Source organism: Anolis sagrei, chromosome 2 (assembly GCF_037176765.1).
Source record: "Anolis sagrei isolate rAnoSag1 chromosome 2, rAnoSag1.mat, whole genome shotgun sequence".
Taxonomy (NCBI): domain Eukaryota; kingdom Metazoa; phylum Chordata; class Lepidosauria; order Squamata; family Dactyloidae; genus Anolis; species Anolis sagrei.
In genome coordinates this window covers 187601477-187621300 of record NC_090022.1, presented here as the reverse complement: position 1 = coordinate 187621300, position 19824 = coordinate 187601477, and the positions used below count along the sequence as shown (strand labels likewise).

The following is a 19824-nucleotide window of genomic DNA, read 5'->3' as shown; positions in this document are numbered from 1 at the left end:
TCTGTTCATTTGTGTGCTCATTTTCGGGTATGGAAATAAAACATGCTTTCTCTTCCTCTGCCACCTACTCCTCAGCTTCACTGTTTCTCATCTCATATTGGGCGGAGATTTGATTATTATACACTTGATTTAAAAAGCAAATCAACAAAGTCATATCCTTTGACACAGAGGTGAGGATTGTTGTGGTAGTGGTCATAAGGATCTGGTCTCTGTTGCTGCTATCATGTCATTCAACACTTTCTGGATTCATTCCTTTACTTTCCCCATTCTTACCAAGCAGCTTTACAAGTCATTCCAAAGGAAAAAAGGAAAGCACTATACCTGAGAATGATGGGATGATCAGTCTCTCACTAAGAATAGGTGTCCTTTTATGAATCAAAAAAGGTCATAGTTAGTATAGACTAGTGGTTCTTAATCTGTGGGTCCCCAGATATTTTGGCCTTCAACTCCCAGAAATCCTAACAGCTGGTAAACAGGCTGGGATTGCTGGGAGTTGTAGGCCAAAACACCTGGGGACCCACAGGTTGAGAACCACTGGTCTAGACAAAGTAGAATAATTTTTTAATCAAAATTTACATTAAAACTAATCATAATCTTGGATGATGTCATCTCAAACATATCTTAACATTTGGGAAAAGTCTTCCCTGTGGAAAATATTTAGTCGTCTTTTTGTGTTTTATATTAATCCTGTACCCACAGTAACTACTAGGAGCGTCATTGAGAATATTTGGGAGACCTGTGTGATCCCAGAAGGATGTTGTGGTTGGAAAAAGTATTCCAGGCTTGATCAGCTTGGAACAGATCTGCCTCATTGGTTCTTCCAGTACAGCTCAGCCCACATAGCCTGGAGCATACAAATTGACCACAAGACTCTACAGAAGTGGAGTTAGCCTGTTCCTCTGAAATCTGAAAGTTTCATTAGTCTGCCTCTCTTCCAGTCAGTCTTTGCACAACACAGCTGTCATTCAAACTCAATTTATGGGAATTGCATCCTCTTAAATGGACTTATGTCTGTGGAAATTACAATTGTGAAGATACACAATGTCAATATCTAATAATTACGTAGATCCATCAACGGGACTGATGCAAAATAGGATCAGTGCACAGTAGGCTCAATGCACAACACTCTTGCTAGTTTCAATTTCACATCTTCATAAAGAAGTAATAGTTTATTATCGCCTCTGCTATGATGTGTATGCAAATTTATGTTGAGTGCAAGGTCATCGAGGATTCCACTTTTTCCTGATCTGTGCCATGTAATTAGAGGTGGTGTTGGAAAATCCGAACGCTACATAGTGCCAAGAAGTACTTTTATTTGCTTACCAATTTGTCATGAGATTCCCATTGGGTGTTGAAGTATGGTGGTTCAAAATTAAACACAAATGGGTTGTGTTACTTGTTTACCAAGTAAGGAATGAGGGCTTGCTTAAGGCACACAGCTGAAGAGGAATGCACACACAGATCTCTGGTCCAGCAGGGTATACAACAGCTACCTTCTCTCCATCTTCTGTGCATTGTTTAAACACCCCACTGTATAGCTGAAAAGACCCAAAGCCTCTTAATATGTTACTAACAATGGAACAGCCTCTGTTCCCAGGCATACAATTGAGAAGACTTGACAGGAAAGGAGATGGGAAGAAAAGGAGGGAAAACAAAAAATATATATGGTAAGTTCTTAAATGACAAGGTCTCTTAGCTTGCCAGAATGACCCTTGGGTGACAGCTGGAAAGAAGCAAAGCCTGATGGAGCTGGCTTGCTTGAAGGGGTGAGGCTGGTCCCATTTTCCTCCTTGAACTTTTTAATTGTTGTACCTGGGGTTCATGACTGTGGTGGTTGCACTCCGGAACAATGGGTTGTTCATCTACAAAAAGAAGTTCGGAAAAGTTAATTGTGTTTGGAGGTGTTCATGCATTGGTCTCAAGTACAGTAATCTCACTGAATCAATTGGGATTTGCTCATGTCTTGACACAAACACAGAATCCTACAGGAGCTAAGTTGCTATGCCATCACAACTTTTTTTGGCCACTGTTCACTACTGATTCTTCAGCAGCCAAAATTTTCCTCAGAGGTCCACATTTTCTCAACTGTGGCCCCCAAACTTGGCCATATCATGGTCGGTGGAGAGCAGTAGACAAGCATCCAGTTATTTTCATATAGCTGGGGTGCAGCAATGATAATATCTGCAAGGACTTGCTGAAGACCCCTGGAGGTACTTGCATATTTCTGCCATGTTGCTTTTAGCTATGGGGAAACAACTGGATGCTTCTCTTCTTCTCCATCTCACAGGGGTTGCATCTCAAAAAAAAAGTGGATATGTATTATAAACTATTATAATTCTGTCTTTTAGTTACATGTTTGCCCCAATTTTATTTACCTCAAAATATCATAAGGTTCTATGTAAACCAAAAAAGTCTGACTTCGGGGAAACAAATAAATAATACGAATAGCACTTTTCTGGAGCTTAACAAATTGCATAATGAGTATCCATAATTTTGCAGTACACTTAATTTAATGGCTTTGAAATGCATTATGGTTCACTATGTGACCCTGGTTTGTGTGAGCAAGTATATCTATTTATTTATTTATCATGCACATTTGTATTCTGTCCTACACCCCCCCCCCGGGGGGGGGGGGGACAACGACAACAACGATGACTCATGGTGGCTTCACAACAGGCATTCCTTCAATATCAACAACAATAATGAATTATAATTACCATTAAAACAATTCATTAATACATTGAACAATTCAAATTACTAAAATATTCATTTAAAAAGCTAATTGAAGGAAAATAAGTGGGTACCTATTGCAGTGCCACTAATAAATACATACTAAACATTTAAAAGGATGGTGCTCTACCAAATGAATATTTAAACTAAAGGTGGCCTCAGGTTTGAAAAAAGGTTGAAGATTACTGCATTGAGAAGCTTGGGTTAGAACTATGGGTAAAGAGTCAAATTTGGGAGAAGAAGGGGGGGGGGTTACTGGAGACAAGTAGTATGTAAAGTGTAGAATTTGTGCACAGCTGCTTTTCCAAGCATGTAGACTAGTGGTCCTCTACTTGTGGGTCGCAACCCCTTTGGGGGTCGAATGACCCGTTCTCAGAGGTTGCCTAAGATTATTGGAAAACACATATTTCTGATGGTCTTAGGAACCGAGGTACCACTATTTCCCACTCCCTTCTCAAAAAGCCTCTTCTCCGGAGGGAGGTGGTGATGTCACTCAGCCCCCCACCCCCGTTATTTTAGGAGGAAGAGATGGGAGCAATGGCGGTGTGGTTTGCTTTGGAGCCAAGAGGGAAGAGGAAGGAAGTAGAGGAGGAGGAGGAGGAGGAGGGGAGAAGGTGATGAAGGGGACCTAGGGAGGGGGGCCTGGGGGGAGGTCAAAGCTTAGAAAGGGATGAAATGGCTCCCCATGGCTGAATCCCAGGAAGAATGAGACATAACAATGAAAATACACCCTGCATATCAGATATTTATATTACAATTCATAACAGTAGCAAAATTACATTTATGAAGTAGCAACAAAAATAATTTTATGGTTGGGGGTCACTACAACATGAGGAACTATCTTAAAGGGTTGCAGCATTTGGAAGGCTGAGAAACACTGATGTAGACTTTGTTTTCTAGACTTCACCACCAGTGTTATGTTCTGCTCTCAAATAGGTATTAAAGAAAGAGCAAAGGATTAAACCTTTGGATTTAGATTTGTTAATTTTAAATGGAAGTTTATAATTGATGTTTTTAACTAATGTTTTAATTGTGATTTTATAACTATTATTTGTGTGGCATCTAATGGTTGCCGGTTGTGAGCTGCCCTGAGTCCCCGGGATATAAATGTCTGAAATAAGAAATAATAAATAAATACCATGAATTGGCAGGCCAGTTGAACACAGCTGCCTCCTGCGTAGATAAGGAACAGATAGTGCAGAACCCAGCCTTCTCTGTGGCTGCTCCCAGACTGGAATTTCCTCTGTAGGAGGCTAGGCAGTTTCTGCTTTCTTTTGTAACAGATATTAAATAACTGGTTGCAGAAAATCTATATTTATGGGGTGGGTTGCATTTTTAAACAATTTTACATTTAAAAAAACATTATAGTGTTTTAATGTGATAACTTACTCAATTGTGTGTTAACCTTTTATTATCAGGTTTTAGCTTTATCTTGCTTTTAGTCTTTGCCATAAGCCGCCTTGAGCTAAGAGAACAGCATCATATAAATCAAATCAAATGAGCATCTGTGGAATTTGCTTGGCCAACGAAGAGGCGAACGGAGAAACTGGGAGCACTGACCTCGTTCCACTTGGCACTTTGGCACTCCTTTTCAAAGCGGTTGAATTCTCTGCGGTCATAGGCATCCACAACAAGGCGGTATCCCACAATGATGCCCAACCCCAGAATCACAAACCCCAGAACCAGGCTTAGCGCCACCTGGAATGTCTTCTTAGTAGTCTCTGAAAAGGTGAAAAAAAAGAGATGAAGGAAACCTCTGGCTAATAACCAACTTTTCCAGTAGATGCTTCATTTTTTCTTTTTCACTCGGTTCTTTTTTTATGACACCCAATCTCTCTCTAAACATTCTCATAATGCCTGCTACATGTTAACCATACCTGCACATCTTCCTTATGTTAGGACTTTACAGCTGATCTTGATACAATGAAGGAATACATCACTATAAGACTCCCCTTTCAACTCTTTGTCCAATAGTCCTCCCTTGCTCCATTCAGGATTTTAAATATCTTAATTGCAGCTTCAGTGTGTCTACATTTGGAAGACATGTACCTGTGCGAGAAGACCCTGGGCATATGCCTAAGCCAGTTGATTGGTCTTTAGATTGAAAAAAGGGTCTCCTCACCCAGAGGATGGGGAAAAGGACATCAAACGGTGTCTTCTGCCAGCTCAGAGATGGTCAGGTGGGCATTGAAATGACCTCGAAGCATTCAGGGGGCTGTTTCTCCTTATCTATCTATCTTAAAGAATTGTGGTAGTGTTTATCAAGTAATATTCAACCATAGCTTCCTCATCTCAGGTGACTGTTGAGACATAAGCTCCTGTTCATTTTGCTTCAGGAATTGATCTTTTCGTGAGGTTTGTGGACAATACATACCTCCTATTACTCATTGCAGAGCTGTAACTCTCCCTACCCACATTAAAAAACCAAAACAAAGATCCATCGTACCCTCTAAGTCAGCCCTCTCAATCTTTTCATCCTGGAGGAATTCTTTATTTGTGAGAAATACTACATAAAATGATTAAATAAAAATGATTGCATCTACAGTTCAAATAGAGGAGCCCCCGGTGACGCAGTGGGTTACACTCCTGTGCCGGCAGGACTGAAGACCGACAGGTCGCAGGTTCGAATCCGGGGAGAGACGGATGAGCTCCCTCTATCAGCTCCAGCTCCTCATACGGGGACATGAGAGAAGCCTCCCACAAGGATGATAAAACATCAAAAACACCTGGGAGTCCCCTGGGCAACGTTCTTGGAGACGGCCAATTCCCTCACACCAGAAGCGACTTGCAGTTTCTCAAGTCACTCCTGACACAACAAAAAAAAAAGTTCAAATAGAAATTGTTTTTTCCGTCATGGTCTTGCAGAACCTCAACTGACCTTTTAAAGAACCTAAGGGTTCAACAGTGCCCTGGTAGGGAAACCCTGCTTTTAAAAAAACAAGGAGAACGGTCAATTTCATCATAATTTTGGCCTTTCTTGTGGTATTTTAGTAAAGGGAAAAAGGCTTTGCTTTCGAAAGAGGGAATGAATCTGCATATGGCCAATGAGTTACACTTTGCCTACAGCCTCCTCTGTGTTCGCAACAAACTAAGAGCAGCCATGCTGGAGAAAACCAAAAGGCCCGTCCTTTCCATCCCATACTACACAGCAGCCAGCAAGAGCCCTGCCCAGTGTTGCCCCCTTCCTCTAGTCAACTATGTTCAAAGTCACAGATGTTCCCACCTGTCTTTCTGTATTGCCTTCCTACTCACCTGACTTGTTGTTCACCAGCAGGGTCACCTTGCCTGCCCCATCTTTCTCAATGAAGAAGCCAAAGAGGCTGCCATCTTCTGCTTTTGCCTGGCACCATTTCTCATTCACAGTGGATGTTACCAACACTATCACTGTTTGGTTGCAGGTGCTGCTGCAGTCCCCACTTAGAAGCCTAGTTCCAAAGGCCTTGCACTCTGCACAGACCCTGTCAACAGAAAGACCGGCTCTCAGAAAACCTTCACCTCTGTAGACTTCATCATTCTACTCCCCTGTTGCACAGAGCTGTTTCTCCTCATCCATATGCACCTCAAGAGAGTGCATATGGCTGGAATTATGTGCCAGCTGTGCCCATACCTTGGGCAATCTGACTTGGCCACTGTAGTCCATGCTCTGGTTACATCCCATATAGACTACTGCAATGCGCTCTACATGAAGTTGGCTTTGAAGACTGTTCAGAAGCTTCAAATGGTCCAGCAGGCGGCAGACAAATTACTAACGGGAGGAGCACTCAGGGAGCAAACAAGTCTACTGTTGCGCCTGCTCCACTGGCTGCCGGTTTGCTACCAGGCACAATTCAAAGTGCTGGCTTTAGCCTATAAAGCCCTAAACAGTTTCAGCCCAGCTTACCTGTCCAAACGTATCTCTCCTTACCCACCATCCAGGATCGGCTGGGGAGGCCCTGCTCTCAATCCTGCCTTCCTCGCAGGCGCGCGTGGTGGGGACGAGAGACAGGGCCTTTTCAGTGTTGGCCCCTTGGCTGTGGAACTCCCTTCCTAGGGATATTAGATCATCCCCCCCCTCCCTCCTGACCTTTCGGAGAAGAGTAAAAACCTGTCTCTTTAAGCAAGCCTTTGGAAACACAGTGTAATTGGACAAACATAGTATGATGGAATAACAAACACGGAATGGCTTAGACGATGTAAATGGATAAGGAGTTGAACTGGTAGACACTGATTATCATACTTTTAAGTGGTTTTATAAGGATTTTTGCTATGTGATTTAACTGTTTTTAATTGATATGTATGTATATATGCTGTGGCAATTGTTGCCAATCTGTACGCTGCCCTGAGTCACCTTCGGGCTGAAAAGGGCGGGATAAAAATGCAGCAAATAAATAAATCATGTTCATGCCTTATGTCACTTTTAAGTCACTTTAAATAAAAAAGGTAATGTAGGGATGCAAGCAGAAGCCATCCCTCCTAGGAGATAAATACCCTAAGAGTTTCCGGACAACGCAGGAGCCAGATAGGCAGCTCTACTCCCTGATGGGCCCAACTTTCACTTCAGTCCTTGCTACTGCTGTCTTAGGACCTCATTACATGGGGCTTTTTACCCATCCTAGGATGCTGCCAAGATGCAGCCAGGTCAGAGCCCGCCAGAGTCCATCATATGACACAGAGCTACTTTCAGTGGAGTTCTGTCCCAACTCCATGCACACTGCATCTCGACAGTGTGCTAAGAGGCAGCCCTGAAAACATTGGTAACTATCCATGTTCTCATAGACCAGTGGTTCTCAACCTTCCTAATGCCGCGACCCCTTAATACAGTTCCTCATGTTGTGGTGACCCCCAACCATAACTCTAACATTATGAATCGCCATGTAAATAATGATCTGCAGGATGTATTTTCATTCACTGGAGCAAATTTGCACAAATACCCGGTATGCCCAAATTTGAATACTGGTGGGGTTGGCGGGTGGGTTGATTTTGCCATTTGGGAGTTGTAGTTGCTGGGATTTATAGTTAACCTGTAAACAAAGAGCATTCTGAACCCCACCAACAATGGAATTGAACCAAAGTTGGCACACAGAACTCCCATGAACAACAGAAAATACTGGAAGGGTTTGGTGGGCATTGACCTTGAGTTTGGGAGTTGAAGTTCGCCTACATCCAGAGAGCACTCTAGACTCCAACAATGATGGATCTGGACCAAACTTGGCACGGATACTCCATATGCCCAAATGTGAACACTTGTGGGGCCAAACTTCCCACACAGAGACCCCCATGATCAACAGAAAATACTGTGTATTCTGATGGTCTTTGGCGACCCCTCTGACACCCCTTTGTGACCCCTCCAGGGGTCCCGACCCCCAGGTTGAGAAACACTGTCATAGACTAAGCCAGGGACCGGGCAGTACCAAGCCAGTAACAGACAGGAAATGGGATAGTAAAGAGGTGATGTGGGTGATGTGATGTCACTGCATGACAGATTCCCCTGCTATCCTCTGGCTTATGTACCCCATGTGATGAGGTCCCTAGTGCCTGTAACCTCTGCTGCCATGCTGCCTCCTCCTATACCCATATGCAGGATCTTGACCTAAAACTTTAATTAGTCCCTGGGTGACAAATTCATTGTGTACCGTTTAAAAGGAAGAGCAATTAATGAATTGTAGACACTCTCTGAAATTGTAGAAAAACATACAGTGGAGGACAACGCTAGGGGTTGCCAGTTATGCTCTGGCAACAATCACTGCAATATCTAAGAAAACAGAGCTTATTGGCTACCTTTGTGCATCATTCATTACAAAGAAGATGAGGCATGCACTACTGAGATTCGAGCCACCTAACCTCTCCAGCTTCACCTGCCTAGTTTCCAACAGACCTCACAACATCTGAAGATGTCTGCCATAGATGTGGGCAAAACATCAGGAGAGAATACTTCTGGAACATGGCCGTACAGCCCTGAAAACGCACAGCAACCCAGTTCACTTGTTCTCCTAAATCCATGCCCCAGTCTCACCTGTGCTCCTCGCAGGGCGTCTGACAGTTTGCACAGCGGCTGCAGTGGCTATCAAACCATCCAGTATCACACTGACATCTGTTGCAGACACAGTGCCCATGACCACTGCATACAGTGCCATCCCACAGACAACCACTGGTATCCAGGCTACAATCACAGGCACTCCCGGTGTAGTTTCCATCACATTCACAATTGCCGCATCTGCATTGCCCATTTCCTACCAAGAAGGGGAGAAGGAGATATCAATCAGCATCAAATAATTTCTTCAAAGGACTGCTCCACCATACAATACGTAGTGATAGATTTTAGTCAGTCATGCCTTGGACTGCAGGTATTGTAGCAGGCAGCCCCCATAGCCCTTCCATCTGATGTCTTCACCTTCCATCACCTCCAACCGTAATTATCTTGGTTTTAAATGGCACGTTAATTTATTGTTGAATTAATTTATTAATGAATTTGTATAATGTTTTACAATTATTTTTATTGTTTTAATTGTAATTCTTGTGGTGTATGTTTTGATAGTGGGGAGAAGGGTGGGGTAGAAATGTATGATATAAATAATAAAAAATAATGATCACTATCCAGAAAATATGAACTATGCAGTCAAAGATGTCTGGAGGGCACCCAGTCAAATAAGTATGCTTTCCAATACATCTTACAACCTCCTGAGCTTTTAAAGAAAAGCTGAGAGTTTCACAAAGTGGAATATCCTCTTACGTTCTTTTCATGCATGACAGCACACACTGCAATGGTTGTAAACCATTCAATACTGTACAGCAAAGTAGACTGCACATGGCCCATAAGATACATACAACTCTCTATATTTTTACCTCCACAGAGCTGCCCATTGTGCCGTTCACAGGCAGTGTTGTCACACTTGCAAAGGGGTCCACTTGTTGCGGCATGACACTGGCATTTCCCACACACACATTGTCCCTTGCCACTACACAAAGGGCCTGTGTCATTCACATCTCGGCACATGGCCTCTGGATCAACCAGCTCCTCTTGGTTGCACTCGCAGAGCCGACCCACATGGCCATCTTGGCAGCTGGAATAACAGAAATGATTCTCAAGGGAGATGGAGTCAAATAAAGCAGTTGAACTGAATTCTGGGTTTGCAAAGCCCCATCCTAGCCATCTTCCACTTCATCTACAGCAGTGGCTCTTAACCTGTGGGCCGCAGACTACCAGTGGGCCACAGGGATGAAGATCTGGTCTGTGAGCCTCCTTTTTTATTTATTTTATTTTATTTCCATTCCTTTCGACCGCCTGCCACTCCTTCCCTGTCGCATTCCCTGTGGCATATGTTCTGTATCAGAAACTAGAGCTGATGTGGTCTATCCCATGCAATTTTCTGCATCAGCACCCCAAACCAAATATAAGTTGACCAATAAGTGATTCATAACTCTTTTGGTGCTAATGTTGGAGAGTGGTCTCTGGTCAAGTAGTTCTTGGTCAAAGTAGTTCCTGGTCAAAGTAGTTCCTGGTCAAGTGGTCCACTGATCTACAGGTTTCCTATTGCTCTATCATCTCCCCCTTTGCACCAGCCCATGGAAAAGGATGGCGGGATTTCTGCCTCGACATCCAGAGGCCTCACCATCACTGCTTTGGGGCAATTCTTTCTTTACCAAAGAAGCCTAGTTGTCAAGTAGTTTAAAACATAAAGAGTAAGTGGGAAAGTATTTGGTCCTTTTCAAAAAGGAAAATATAATAAATAATGCACATTTTATTATTTTATTTCATTACCTGCATTTGATTTTGTATTAATTTGCTTTGTTTATATTTCATTTGATGTTATTATTTTATTTAGATTTGTTTTAATTGTTGGTCTTGGCCTCAAGTTAGCCGCCCTGAGACCCTGTTGGGGAGATGGTGGCGGGGTATAAATAAAATATTATTATTATTATTATTATTATTATTATTATTATTAATGTAGATGAGGTGAAGAATGGGATTGAACAAAGCAATCAATTTTGAATCAGCACAAGGAACAATGAATATCTTTCAAATGTGAGAATTGCCCTGTTTTAAGACAATTATCATCCCTTGTAATCTGAGAGTTCTACTATGCAACTGCCTTTTGGAATAGACCAAAATATATTGGTGTACCTATGTTTCTTTCAGTGTGAAATGTAGACTAATTTCTTCCAGAAATGGTTTTTTTTGTTGTTTTTGTTGTTTTGTGGTGTCAGGAGTCACTCCTGTTGTGAGAGAATTGGCCGTCTGCAAGGACGTTGCCAAGGGGACGCCCGGATGATTTGATGTTTTTTTTATCATCCTTGTGGGAGGTTTCTCTCATGTCCCCGCATGAGGAGCTGGAGCTGATAGAGGGAGCTCATCCGCCTCTCCCTGGATTCGAACCTGTGACCTGTTGGTCTTCAGTCCTGCCGGCACAGGGCTTTAACCCACTGCACCACCAGGAGCTCCAGAAATGCTTAAGGCACTGCTGGGTAAAGTGAGTTTAAAAAAGATCCAATTGCAAATTCTGATACATTCTGATTGTACTGTTTTTAATTATAATTATGCCATTATGTGCTTGGCTGTTGTCCCCCTTCTCCCATTATACAAAATGAAAGGGGTTTTTAAAAAAGTTATGAAAAATAAATACCTGCAGACACCACAGGTGAGATTGCCACGGCCACCAGAACAGTGGTCTGCATAGAGTTGGGTATCCCCGCATTGGCATTCACATGCTGTCTCCAGCAACACTTTCAGCTCCTCACTAACTCCTAACACTCGTAGCACAATCTCTTGGGGCCCAGGTAGGCAAGTGCTGGCCTTGATCCTCACTGTGAATTGCACCTACAGAAGACAAGCAAACAATATGAAAGTGGCCCCAGTGCTGAATCAAGAAGAGTCCTGTGTTAATCCCAGAAAGGATTGCTGGAAAGCCCAACCTCACCTATTGTGGACTCCACCCATCCTAGCCCAATCCTTTCTGGAACTACCTTGAAATGACTCCCTGATAGCAGGGGTCTCGACCTTCCCACACCTAGTGTGGCTCTTCTTCCCTATTTCAGATGTAAGCAAAAGGGAAGAAGAGGAAATCTGAAACATGAATTGGAAAACCTGAAGCACTTCAGCAAGTGGCTGTGGACACCAGTAGGTGTGGGCATTGATTGGTCAGTGAGGGACTGGGAATGGGAATCCTCCCCCACCCATCACAAAATACTTCCCTGCTACCACTGGCCATGCCAGTCAGTACAGTTCTGGTCCAAGGACCAAATATCTCCCCTGCAACCATCAGAAGACATGGAGCCAAACACTCACCAATTGGTTGATGTGCACGCCAAAGCATTCCCCACCTTCTGTGCGCCCGTATGTTTCTGAGTCACCACAATGCGAGTCATAAGCAATTGTGACACCAGGAGGCAGATCTGAAGTGTGCTCCAGATTCACAGTGGATGACAGGCTCTGTGCAGAGAGCTACAATTAGGATTTGCCTGATTGACAGAGAGCTCCTCTTATAACTTTTGAGGCTGCAGCACTCTTGCAAGCAGGGGCGGTTTTTGCATTACGCGAAGTAAGCGACCGCGGAATACTTTGTTTGTCCCAGGGGCGCTCACACACCTCCTTAAATGCCCCTCCCTCCAACTGGGCCTCGTCCCATGAGCAGCGCCTATGGCGGGGGCAGCAGCGGGAGGAAGCAGAAAAGCCGCGCATGCGGCAAGGGGGAAGGGAAAGGCGCGCGCCTCTGCCCTTCCCCTCTCGCCCTGCATGTGCTTTTCTTGGCGGCAGAGGCAGGAAAGGCGTGCGAGGGAGAAGAGAAAGATGCACGCCTTTCCCTCCCCTCATGCCCCGTGCACCTTGTAGAGCGGCGAGAGGAGTGTGGGGCAGCAGCGAGGCTTGGCCATCTCCTTCTCCTCTGGGCTCTTCTTCCTCCTCCTCTCCGTTTGGACACCTCCAAATGGAGAGGAGGAGGAGGAAGACCCTGGAGGAGAAGGGGGGCATCCTCGCTGCTGCTGCTGCTCTGTGCCACCCTCTTCTCACCCCCTTCGAGGCCTCGCCTCGAAGGGGGCGAGAAGAGGAGCGTAGGGCGGCAGCAGCAGCGAGGCTTGGCCATCTCCTTCTCCTCTGGGCTCTTCTTCCTCCTCCTCTCTGTTTAGAAACCTCCAAATGGAGAGGAGGAGGAGGAAGACCCTGGAGGAGAAGGGGGGAAGACTTCGCTGCAGCTGTTGCCCCACTCCGTGCTCTTCTCTCTGCCCTTTGAAGTCTCTGCTTCGCCTGGAAGGCTCAAAATGTGCCAGCAGCATTCTCTCCTGACGTTTCACCCACATCAGTGGCAGGCATCCTCAGAGATTGGAAGGCCTGTTGGAAACTGACTCGCCCCCATTTTCTTCTCAGCTTTGGAATTATTACTATTATTATTATATTTTATTATATTTATTATTCTATTTACAATTATTACGTTATTATTTTTATCATGAATTATTTATATTTATTAGATTGTTATGTGTTATAAATGGCAGACATCTTCAGAGGTTGGGAACTCTGTTGGAAACTAGGCAAGTGGGGTTTATATATATCCCGTGGAATGATGTCCAGGGTGGGAAGAACTCTTGCCTGCTTGAGGCAAGTGTGAGTGTTGACATTGGCCACCTTGATTAGCACAGCACTGAATGACCTTGCAGCTGAATGCCAAGTTTTTAAACTTTGTGTTTTCTATATACATTACAAATTTACCTTTGGTTTGCTTCTGATGCAGCAAATAACCTTGCAGCTTCAAAGCCTGGCTGCTTCCTGCCCGGGGGAATCCATTGTTGAGACGTATTAGCTGGCCTTGATTGACTCTTGTCTGCAAGGCCATTGAATGCTAATCAAGCTGATGGGATTTGGAGTACCTTCAACTGATTCAGCTCAGACTTCCACAGACCATTAAAACTCCCATTAAAGACAGATCTGAACCAAACTTGGCACACAGAACCTCCATGACCAGCAGAAAACACTGGAGGGGTTTGGGAGGAATTCACAGTAACAGGATCCTAGTGTTACAAGAGACCTCCAAGGGCCATCCAGTCCAACCTCCTTCTGCCATAAGGGAAAAACACAATCCAAGCACTCCTAACAGATGGCCATAGAGACTCTGCTTAATAATAATACTATTATTAATAATAGTAATAGAATCATAAAGTAGGGAGACCTCCAAGGTCCATCCAATCCAATTTCCTTCTGGCATAAGCGAAAAGCACAATTAAAACACTCCTGATAGATGGCCATTTAGACTCTTAATAATAATAATAATAATAATAATAATAATAGCAGCAGCACCCAGGGGTAGTGTGGTGGTATGCAAAATAAAGTAATGAGAAGCAGCCAGAGATTTTTTTGTTTGACAGACATAGATTGGATTAGTATGTGTTTTGCTGCCAAATTTGGTGCCAATTTGTCCAGCGGGTTTTGAGTTATGTTAATCCCACAAACGAACATTATATTTTTATTTATATAGATAAGGTTATTCTACCTTTAGTCATCTCAGTGGACTTACTTGTCGTGGTCCAAAATATTTTATTTTCTTTGGAATTGCCATGCATTCTAGAAGAAGTCCTTGCAGAAAGGAAGCCGTTCGTTCCGTAAACACACAATATTTATTTAAATGTGTGTGTGATGGAATGTATTGCAATTTGCAATTCCAAATAAAATAATATATATGTGTGTGTGTCTGTGTGCATGTATGTGTGTATGTGTATGTATATGTATATGTATGTGTATGTATTAAGGGCTGTTCTGTCTTGAATTGTCTCAGCGGAATTGTCATAATGCAAAGATCTTGTATTTTCTGTGAAACATTTGTGTCGTACTTGTAGATCAAAAATAACAACAAAAATATTTGCATTTAAAAAACATTAATTTGTGTTAACTCTATGTAATGTAACTATATGAACATAATGTAAGTCACCTTCTGGTTTTAAGGTAACTCTTTATTCACCTCTACCTTTTTTTTTCAGTGATTGGTTTTTTTTGGGGGGGGGGGGCGCCAAAATAATGTTTGCTTACCATTGAAAATTACCTAGGGCCGGCCCTGCTTGCAAGCACGATACTGCTCTTAAGAGCCAATATTTGCTCAGTGGGTTGCTTTCAGTAAAACACTTTTTTCAGTCTCAGAAGCAAATCACATTCGGCAACTTAATATTGCTGTGATACTAAGTGTGTGAAACTCACTGCACTTTAAAGGCCAGCTGGGCACAAGTTGTATTACTGGTACTACAGGGAACATTTAGTATTCAACAGAGTTTGGTTCCAGGATCTCCCATGAATACCAATATCTTTGGATGCCCAAGTTCCATTATATACAATGGTGTAGTAAAATGCTGTCCCTTGTATAAAATGGGAAAATCAACTTCTTGAAAGTTTCTTTTCTTTTCTTTTCTTTTTTTGGGGTGTGTGTGTGTGTGTATTTTTAAGTTGTGGATAGTGGAATCTGTTGATGCAAACTTTGTGGACCCAAAAAGCGGACTGTACTACTATTGGGTTGTTGTAGGTTTTTTCGGGCTATATGGCCATGTTCTAGAGGCATTTTCTCCTGATGTTTCGCTTGCATCTATGGCAAGCATCCTCAGAGGTAGTGAGGTCTGTTGGAACTAGGAAAAAAGGGTTTATATATCTGTGGAAAAGACCAGGGTGGGACAAAGGACTCTTGTCCGCTGGAGCTAGGTGTGAATGTTTCAACTGACCACCTTGATTAGCATTTGATGGCCTGGCAGTGCCTGTCAGACTACACAGAGAAGCCATTGAAATCCACAAGTATGTGGACAATTTCAAAAGAAAGGAAGAAACCATGAAAATGAACAAAATCTAGCTACCAGTATTAAAAACTCTAAAATTACAACAGCAAAACAACAGAGAGGAAATAATCAGGCACATCTAATCACCTCTCAACAAAAGACTGCCCCAGGCACTGCCAGGCCATCAAATGCTAATCAAGGTGGTCAGTTGAAACATTCACACCTAGCTCCAACAGACAAGAGTTCTTTGTCCCACCCTGGTCATTCCACAGGTATATAAACCAATTTTCCTAGTTCCAACAGACCTCACTACCTCTGAGGATGCTTGCCATAGATGCAGGCGAAACGTCAGGAGAAAATGCCTCTAGAACATGGGCATACAGCCCGAAAAAAACCCTACAACAACCCAGTGATTTTGGCCATGAAAGCCTTCGACAATACATTGTATTACTATTTTTTACTATTATAGTCTCGTAAAGAAGATTTTAAAAATAAACTATCATGCTTGAAGAGATTAGAGCAAGAATGAAGAGCTCTACCCCACTCCAGCATCCCCCCAACACTCATTGATCATACTGTTGAGTGGCTTGGGCATTTCTAGTCCCTATGTGTGGCTGTAAAGGCTGAAGAGTGACGAAAGCTGACAGGAAGAAAATCAACACATTTGAAATGTGTAACGGCACGAGAGTTGTACAGCTACCATGTACTTTCAAAAGCAAACAAAAAATGAATGGAGAAAATCAGACCTGAACTGTACACAGAAGCTAGAATGACCAAACTACAGCTATCATAACTGGGAATATCATGAGAAAAGATGACTCCTCGGGGGGGGGGGGGGGGGACCAAACAAACATTAGTACTTGATAAAGTGGTAAGCATTAGGAAAAAGGAAGCCTGCATTACAGGTGGATATATTCAATCACAAATGCCACAACCTTAAGTTTGTAGACTGTGAGCAGGGCTATCTTGGTGGTCTCTTGATCACAGGAAGCCAACTTGACACTAATTCACAATAACAAGAAGTCTAAAACAAGTGCATTTCCCCAAGCTCTGAATCAAGTGCACCGCCACCATAAATCAATCTAGTACTCCAGGCTGCTAGAGGTTTCCAAGAAGTGTCCAAGACACCTAAACAATCTGATAGGGTAAAAAATGTCTTCCTGGCTCCAGATGGAAGACAATGTGGGGAAGTGGACCAAATAAGAGACCAGCATTTGCTGTAGAAGAGTAGAAGGACTGCTTCAATGGCTTTTTAGAATTCATACTGAACACTCCAGAGTAGGAATGAGAATATTTGTAGCCTTCCAGATGTTGGGTGGATTTCAGCTCCCTTTAGTCCAAGCCAACAGTGAAGGGTCATGGGAACTACAAACCAGCAACATCTGCAGGGCCCTAAGTTTCTCACCCCTGCTCTAGAAAAAGGTCACATCAGCTTGCATGTCCATTCATCCTCTGGTCCTGGCTGTGTTCTGTAAGGCTGGCATAGCTTTCCCCACCTCCCAAAGGGTTTTGCCCCACTTGTTATCTCCCATCCTCCTCACATTGTAGGCATCCACTATGAGCTGCACTATATTGCTGGAATCCTCCTTCAGTTCCCCAACCACTGACTTGGGAATTAACCTGCTCAGCTCCTAGAGAAAAAAGGAAAAGAAGAGAGTGAAGTACATCGATGTGCCCACAGATATCCATCCATTTCTTTCCCTTCCAGCTCAGTACCCACCTCATACATTGGGAGCCTGGAGCCAGTGACAGCAAATATGGGTTGGATGTTGGATTCGGAAAGCACCTCAGCCAAGTGCCCAACTGAGGGGTAATCCTGCAAAGAGAACCCAAAACAGCTTCAAGGGAAGTCTTGATATTCATTAGAAGTTGAAAAAGTGCCTTCAGAAAAGCCATTCACTTCTTTTCATGAGTTATCTTTTTGTCAACAATTGGAGCTGTGTTCATAGAATCATAGAATCATAGAATCAAAGAGTTGGAAGAGACCTCATGGGCCATCCAGTCCAACCCCCTGCCAAGAAGCAGGAATATTGCATTCAAATCACCCCTGACAAATGGCCATCCAGCCTCTGCTTAAAAGCTTCCAAAGAAGGAGCCTCCACCACACTCCGGGGCAGAGAGTTCCACTGCTGAACGGCTCTCACAGTCAGGAAGTTCTTCCTAATGTTCAGATGGAATCTCCTCTCTTGTAGTTTGAAGCCATTGTTCCGCGTCCTAGTCTCCAAGGAAGCAGAAAACAAGCTCGCTCCCTCCTCCCTGTGGCTTCCTCTCACATATTTATACATGGCTATCATATCTCCTCTCAGCCTTCTCTTCTTCAGGCTAAACATGCCCAGTTCCCTAAGCCGCTCCTCATAGGGCTTGTTCTCCAGACCCTTGATCATTTTAGTCGCCCTGTTGTATTAGCAAATCTTAATTGGCTTTCTGTATGATAAATTTAAAACTCAGGAGGAACATGGTGAATTTGAGTGAGCGCTAAGCTCTCCCATGGCAATGTCCTGCAGCCTTTGCTTCAGGAATTCTTGTACCATTTTGAATCCCAAATGGAGCAGAAATGGATGCAGAAAGTCCAATTGAGGCTGATTTTCATATAGTTCTCCACGTCCAAAGAGGTTTGGAGGCTTCATAAGGGAGGTGATGTAGTAAACCTGTTCCCAGTTTGAAAACCATTGTTTTTAACCATAGGTTCATTAGGTATGCCTAGTGGCTATACAATTTTAAAATGGCAGAACAAGAGAGAGAATGGCATGGTGTATCCTATCCTGAACAGAAGGGCTCTACGCTGCAACATTTCAGGGAGGTTGACATGAGATCATTTGACCGAGGTTTACAGAAAATTCACTCTGCTATCATAGTAAAAGGTGCTGGGAGTGTGGTTGCCACAGTCATGTGTTTTTTGATGCTTAGGATGGAAATAAGTCCTCAGTGACTGCATGGGAAAGAGCGTACTGTGCAGAACAACATGCAAAGGAACACTGTCATTGGATCACAGTCTGGGTTAGTCTACTTTGACTAACCCAAAAAGTCAACGAAGTTACACAGATGGCACTGTAGCCAGCCATGACAGAAATAATCCACATAGTCCAACAACTTTCACTCTTGTGCTTTTTATTCAATCCAGGTGCCCACATCACTAATTATGGAAGGACTCCTATACTGCCTGAATGTGTCTGATATTAGAGAGATTGGACAACTCACCATGCTATCTGGGAGATTCTAGTGAAAGCTCTGTAAACCTGCGTATCCTGAGCTTCTGTGCTGTCACTACAATTAACTTGCTATTATTCTTTTTTCCCTACCCAAATGCATTTCAAAAGATCCAAAAAGAACTTACATAAAGGTGGTTCTTAGTGTACAGACCATTGGCATCCAGGTGGCAGTGCCCGTCATTGGGCATATAGGCTCCCCCCAATTTCCCATCTCCTGCCATGTGGAAGGCACCATCTGACGTGAAGACCAGGAGCTTTGTTACATCACGCCAACCAATCTGCTCCTGGGAGATGAAAATAAGAGGTTAAGATCATCTGGGGAAGCCCTGCTCTTGGTCTCACCTCCTTCGCAGGAGTGACTGGTGGGGGACGAGAGACAGGGCCTTCTTAATGGTGGCCTCTCAGCTATGGCACTCCTTCCCCAGTGAAAGCAGGTCATATCCCTCCTTCCTAACCTTCAGAAAGAAAGTAAAAACGTGGCTCTGGAACCAAGCCTTTGGCCAGTAGTGCAATGAAATAAGTTAAGTGAAGTATGTGCAGTAACAACTGGGAAACTTTTGACTATGACTTCAGATTGTGTGGTTTTAATAATGGGTTTTAGTGTTTATAGTTTGTTGTTGTTCATTCGTTCAGCCGTTTCCGACGCTTTGTGACTTCATGGACCAGTTCATGCCAGAGCTCCCTGTTTATATTGCTTTTTAATTTTATTTTTAATGTATATGTTTATTTTATTATATGTCTGCTTATATGGCAGCAAATTGCTATCGATTTTAAGCCCGCTGTGAGTCCCCTGCAGAGTGAGAAGGGTGGGATATAAATACAGTAAATAAATAAATATCACTATGCACACATATAATCCTTCCTATACAGTTCATACATGCTAGACCATCACCCCCACATTAATTTAGGGGTATCTCCATTTGTAGAAAAAAATGTTGCATGAGATTCAAATGGCCTCCTAACAGAATTTACATAAAATAAGACAAAATCTGCAATATCTGCCCTTTTCAGCAATTTCATAATGTGGATTCTGCTGACAGTGTTTGCCTTTAGACTTCACCATTCAGATCTCAGAAACAGAAATTTGAAATTATTTATTTTTATTAAGGAAACAAATGAGGGTTTTTTAAAAAAATAAATAAAACTGAAGTTAAATTGAGCCATGCTTAAA

General features: G+C 43.2%; 1 protein-coding gene across 1 annotated transcript in view; it reads right to left on the bottom strand.

The window, feature by feature from the left end:
• Positions 1-1303: 1303 nt before the first annotated feature.
• The window catches only part of ITGB7 (integrin subunit beta 7), a 50038-nt gene continuing 31517 nt past the window's right edge, over positions 1304-19824 (bottom strand). The window contains exons 7-16 of the mRNA XM_060762921.2: positions 18779-18937; positions 17165-17260; positions 16986-17075; positions 11993-12136; positions 11331-11524; positions 9553-9770; positions 8723-8939; positions 5983-6188; positions 4291-4451; positions 1304-1862 (exon numbers count right to left, since the gene is read on the bottom strand). Of these exons, the coding sequence (XP_060618904.2) occupies positions 1800-1862; positions 4291-4451; positions 5983-6188; positions 8723-8939; positions 9553-9770; positions 11331-11524; positions 11993-12136; positions 16986-17075; positions 17165-17260; positions 18779-18937 (1548 nt within the window). The 3' untranslated portion in view covers positions 1304-1799. The remainder of the gene's footprint in view (positions 1863-4290; positions 4452-5982; positions 6189-8722; positions 8940-9552; positions 9771-11330; positions 11525-11992; positions 12137-16985; positions 17076-17164; positions 17261-18778; positions 18938-19824) is intronic.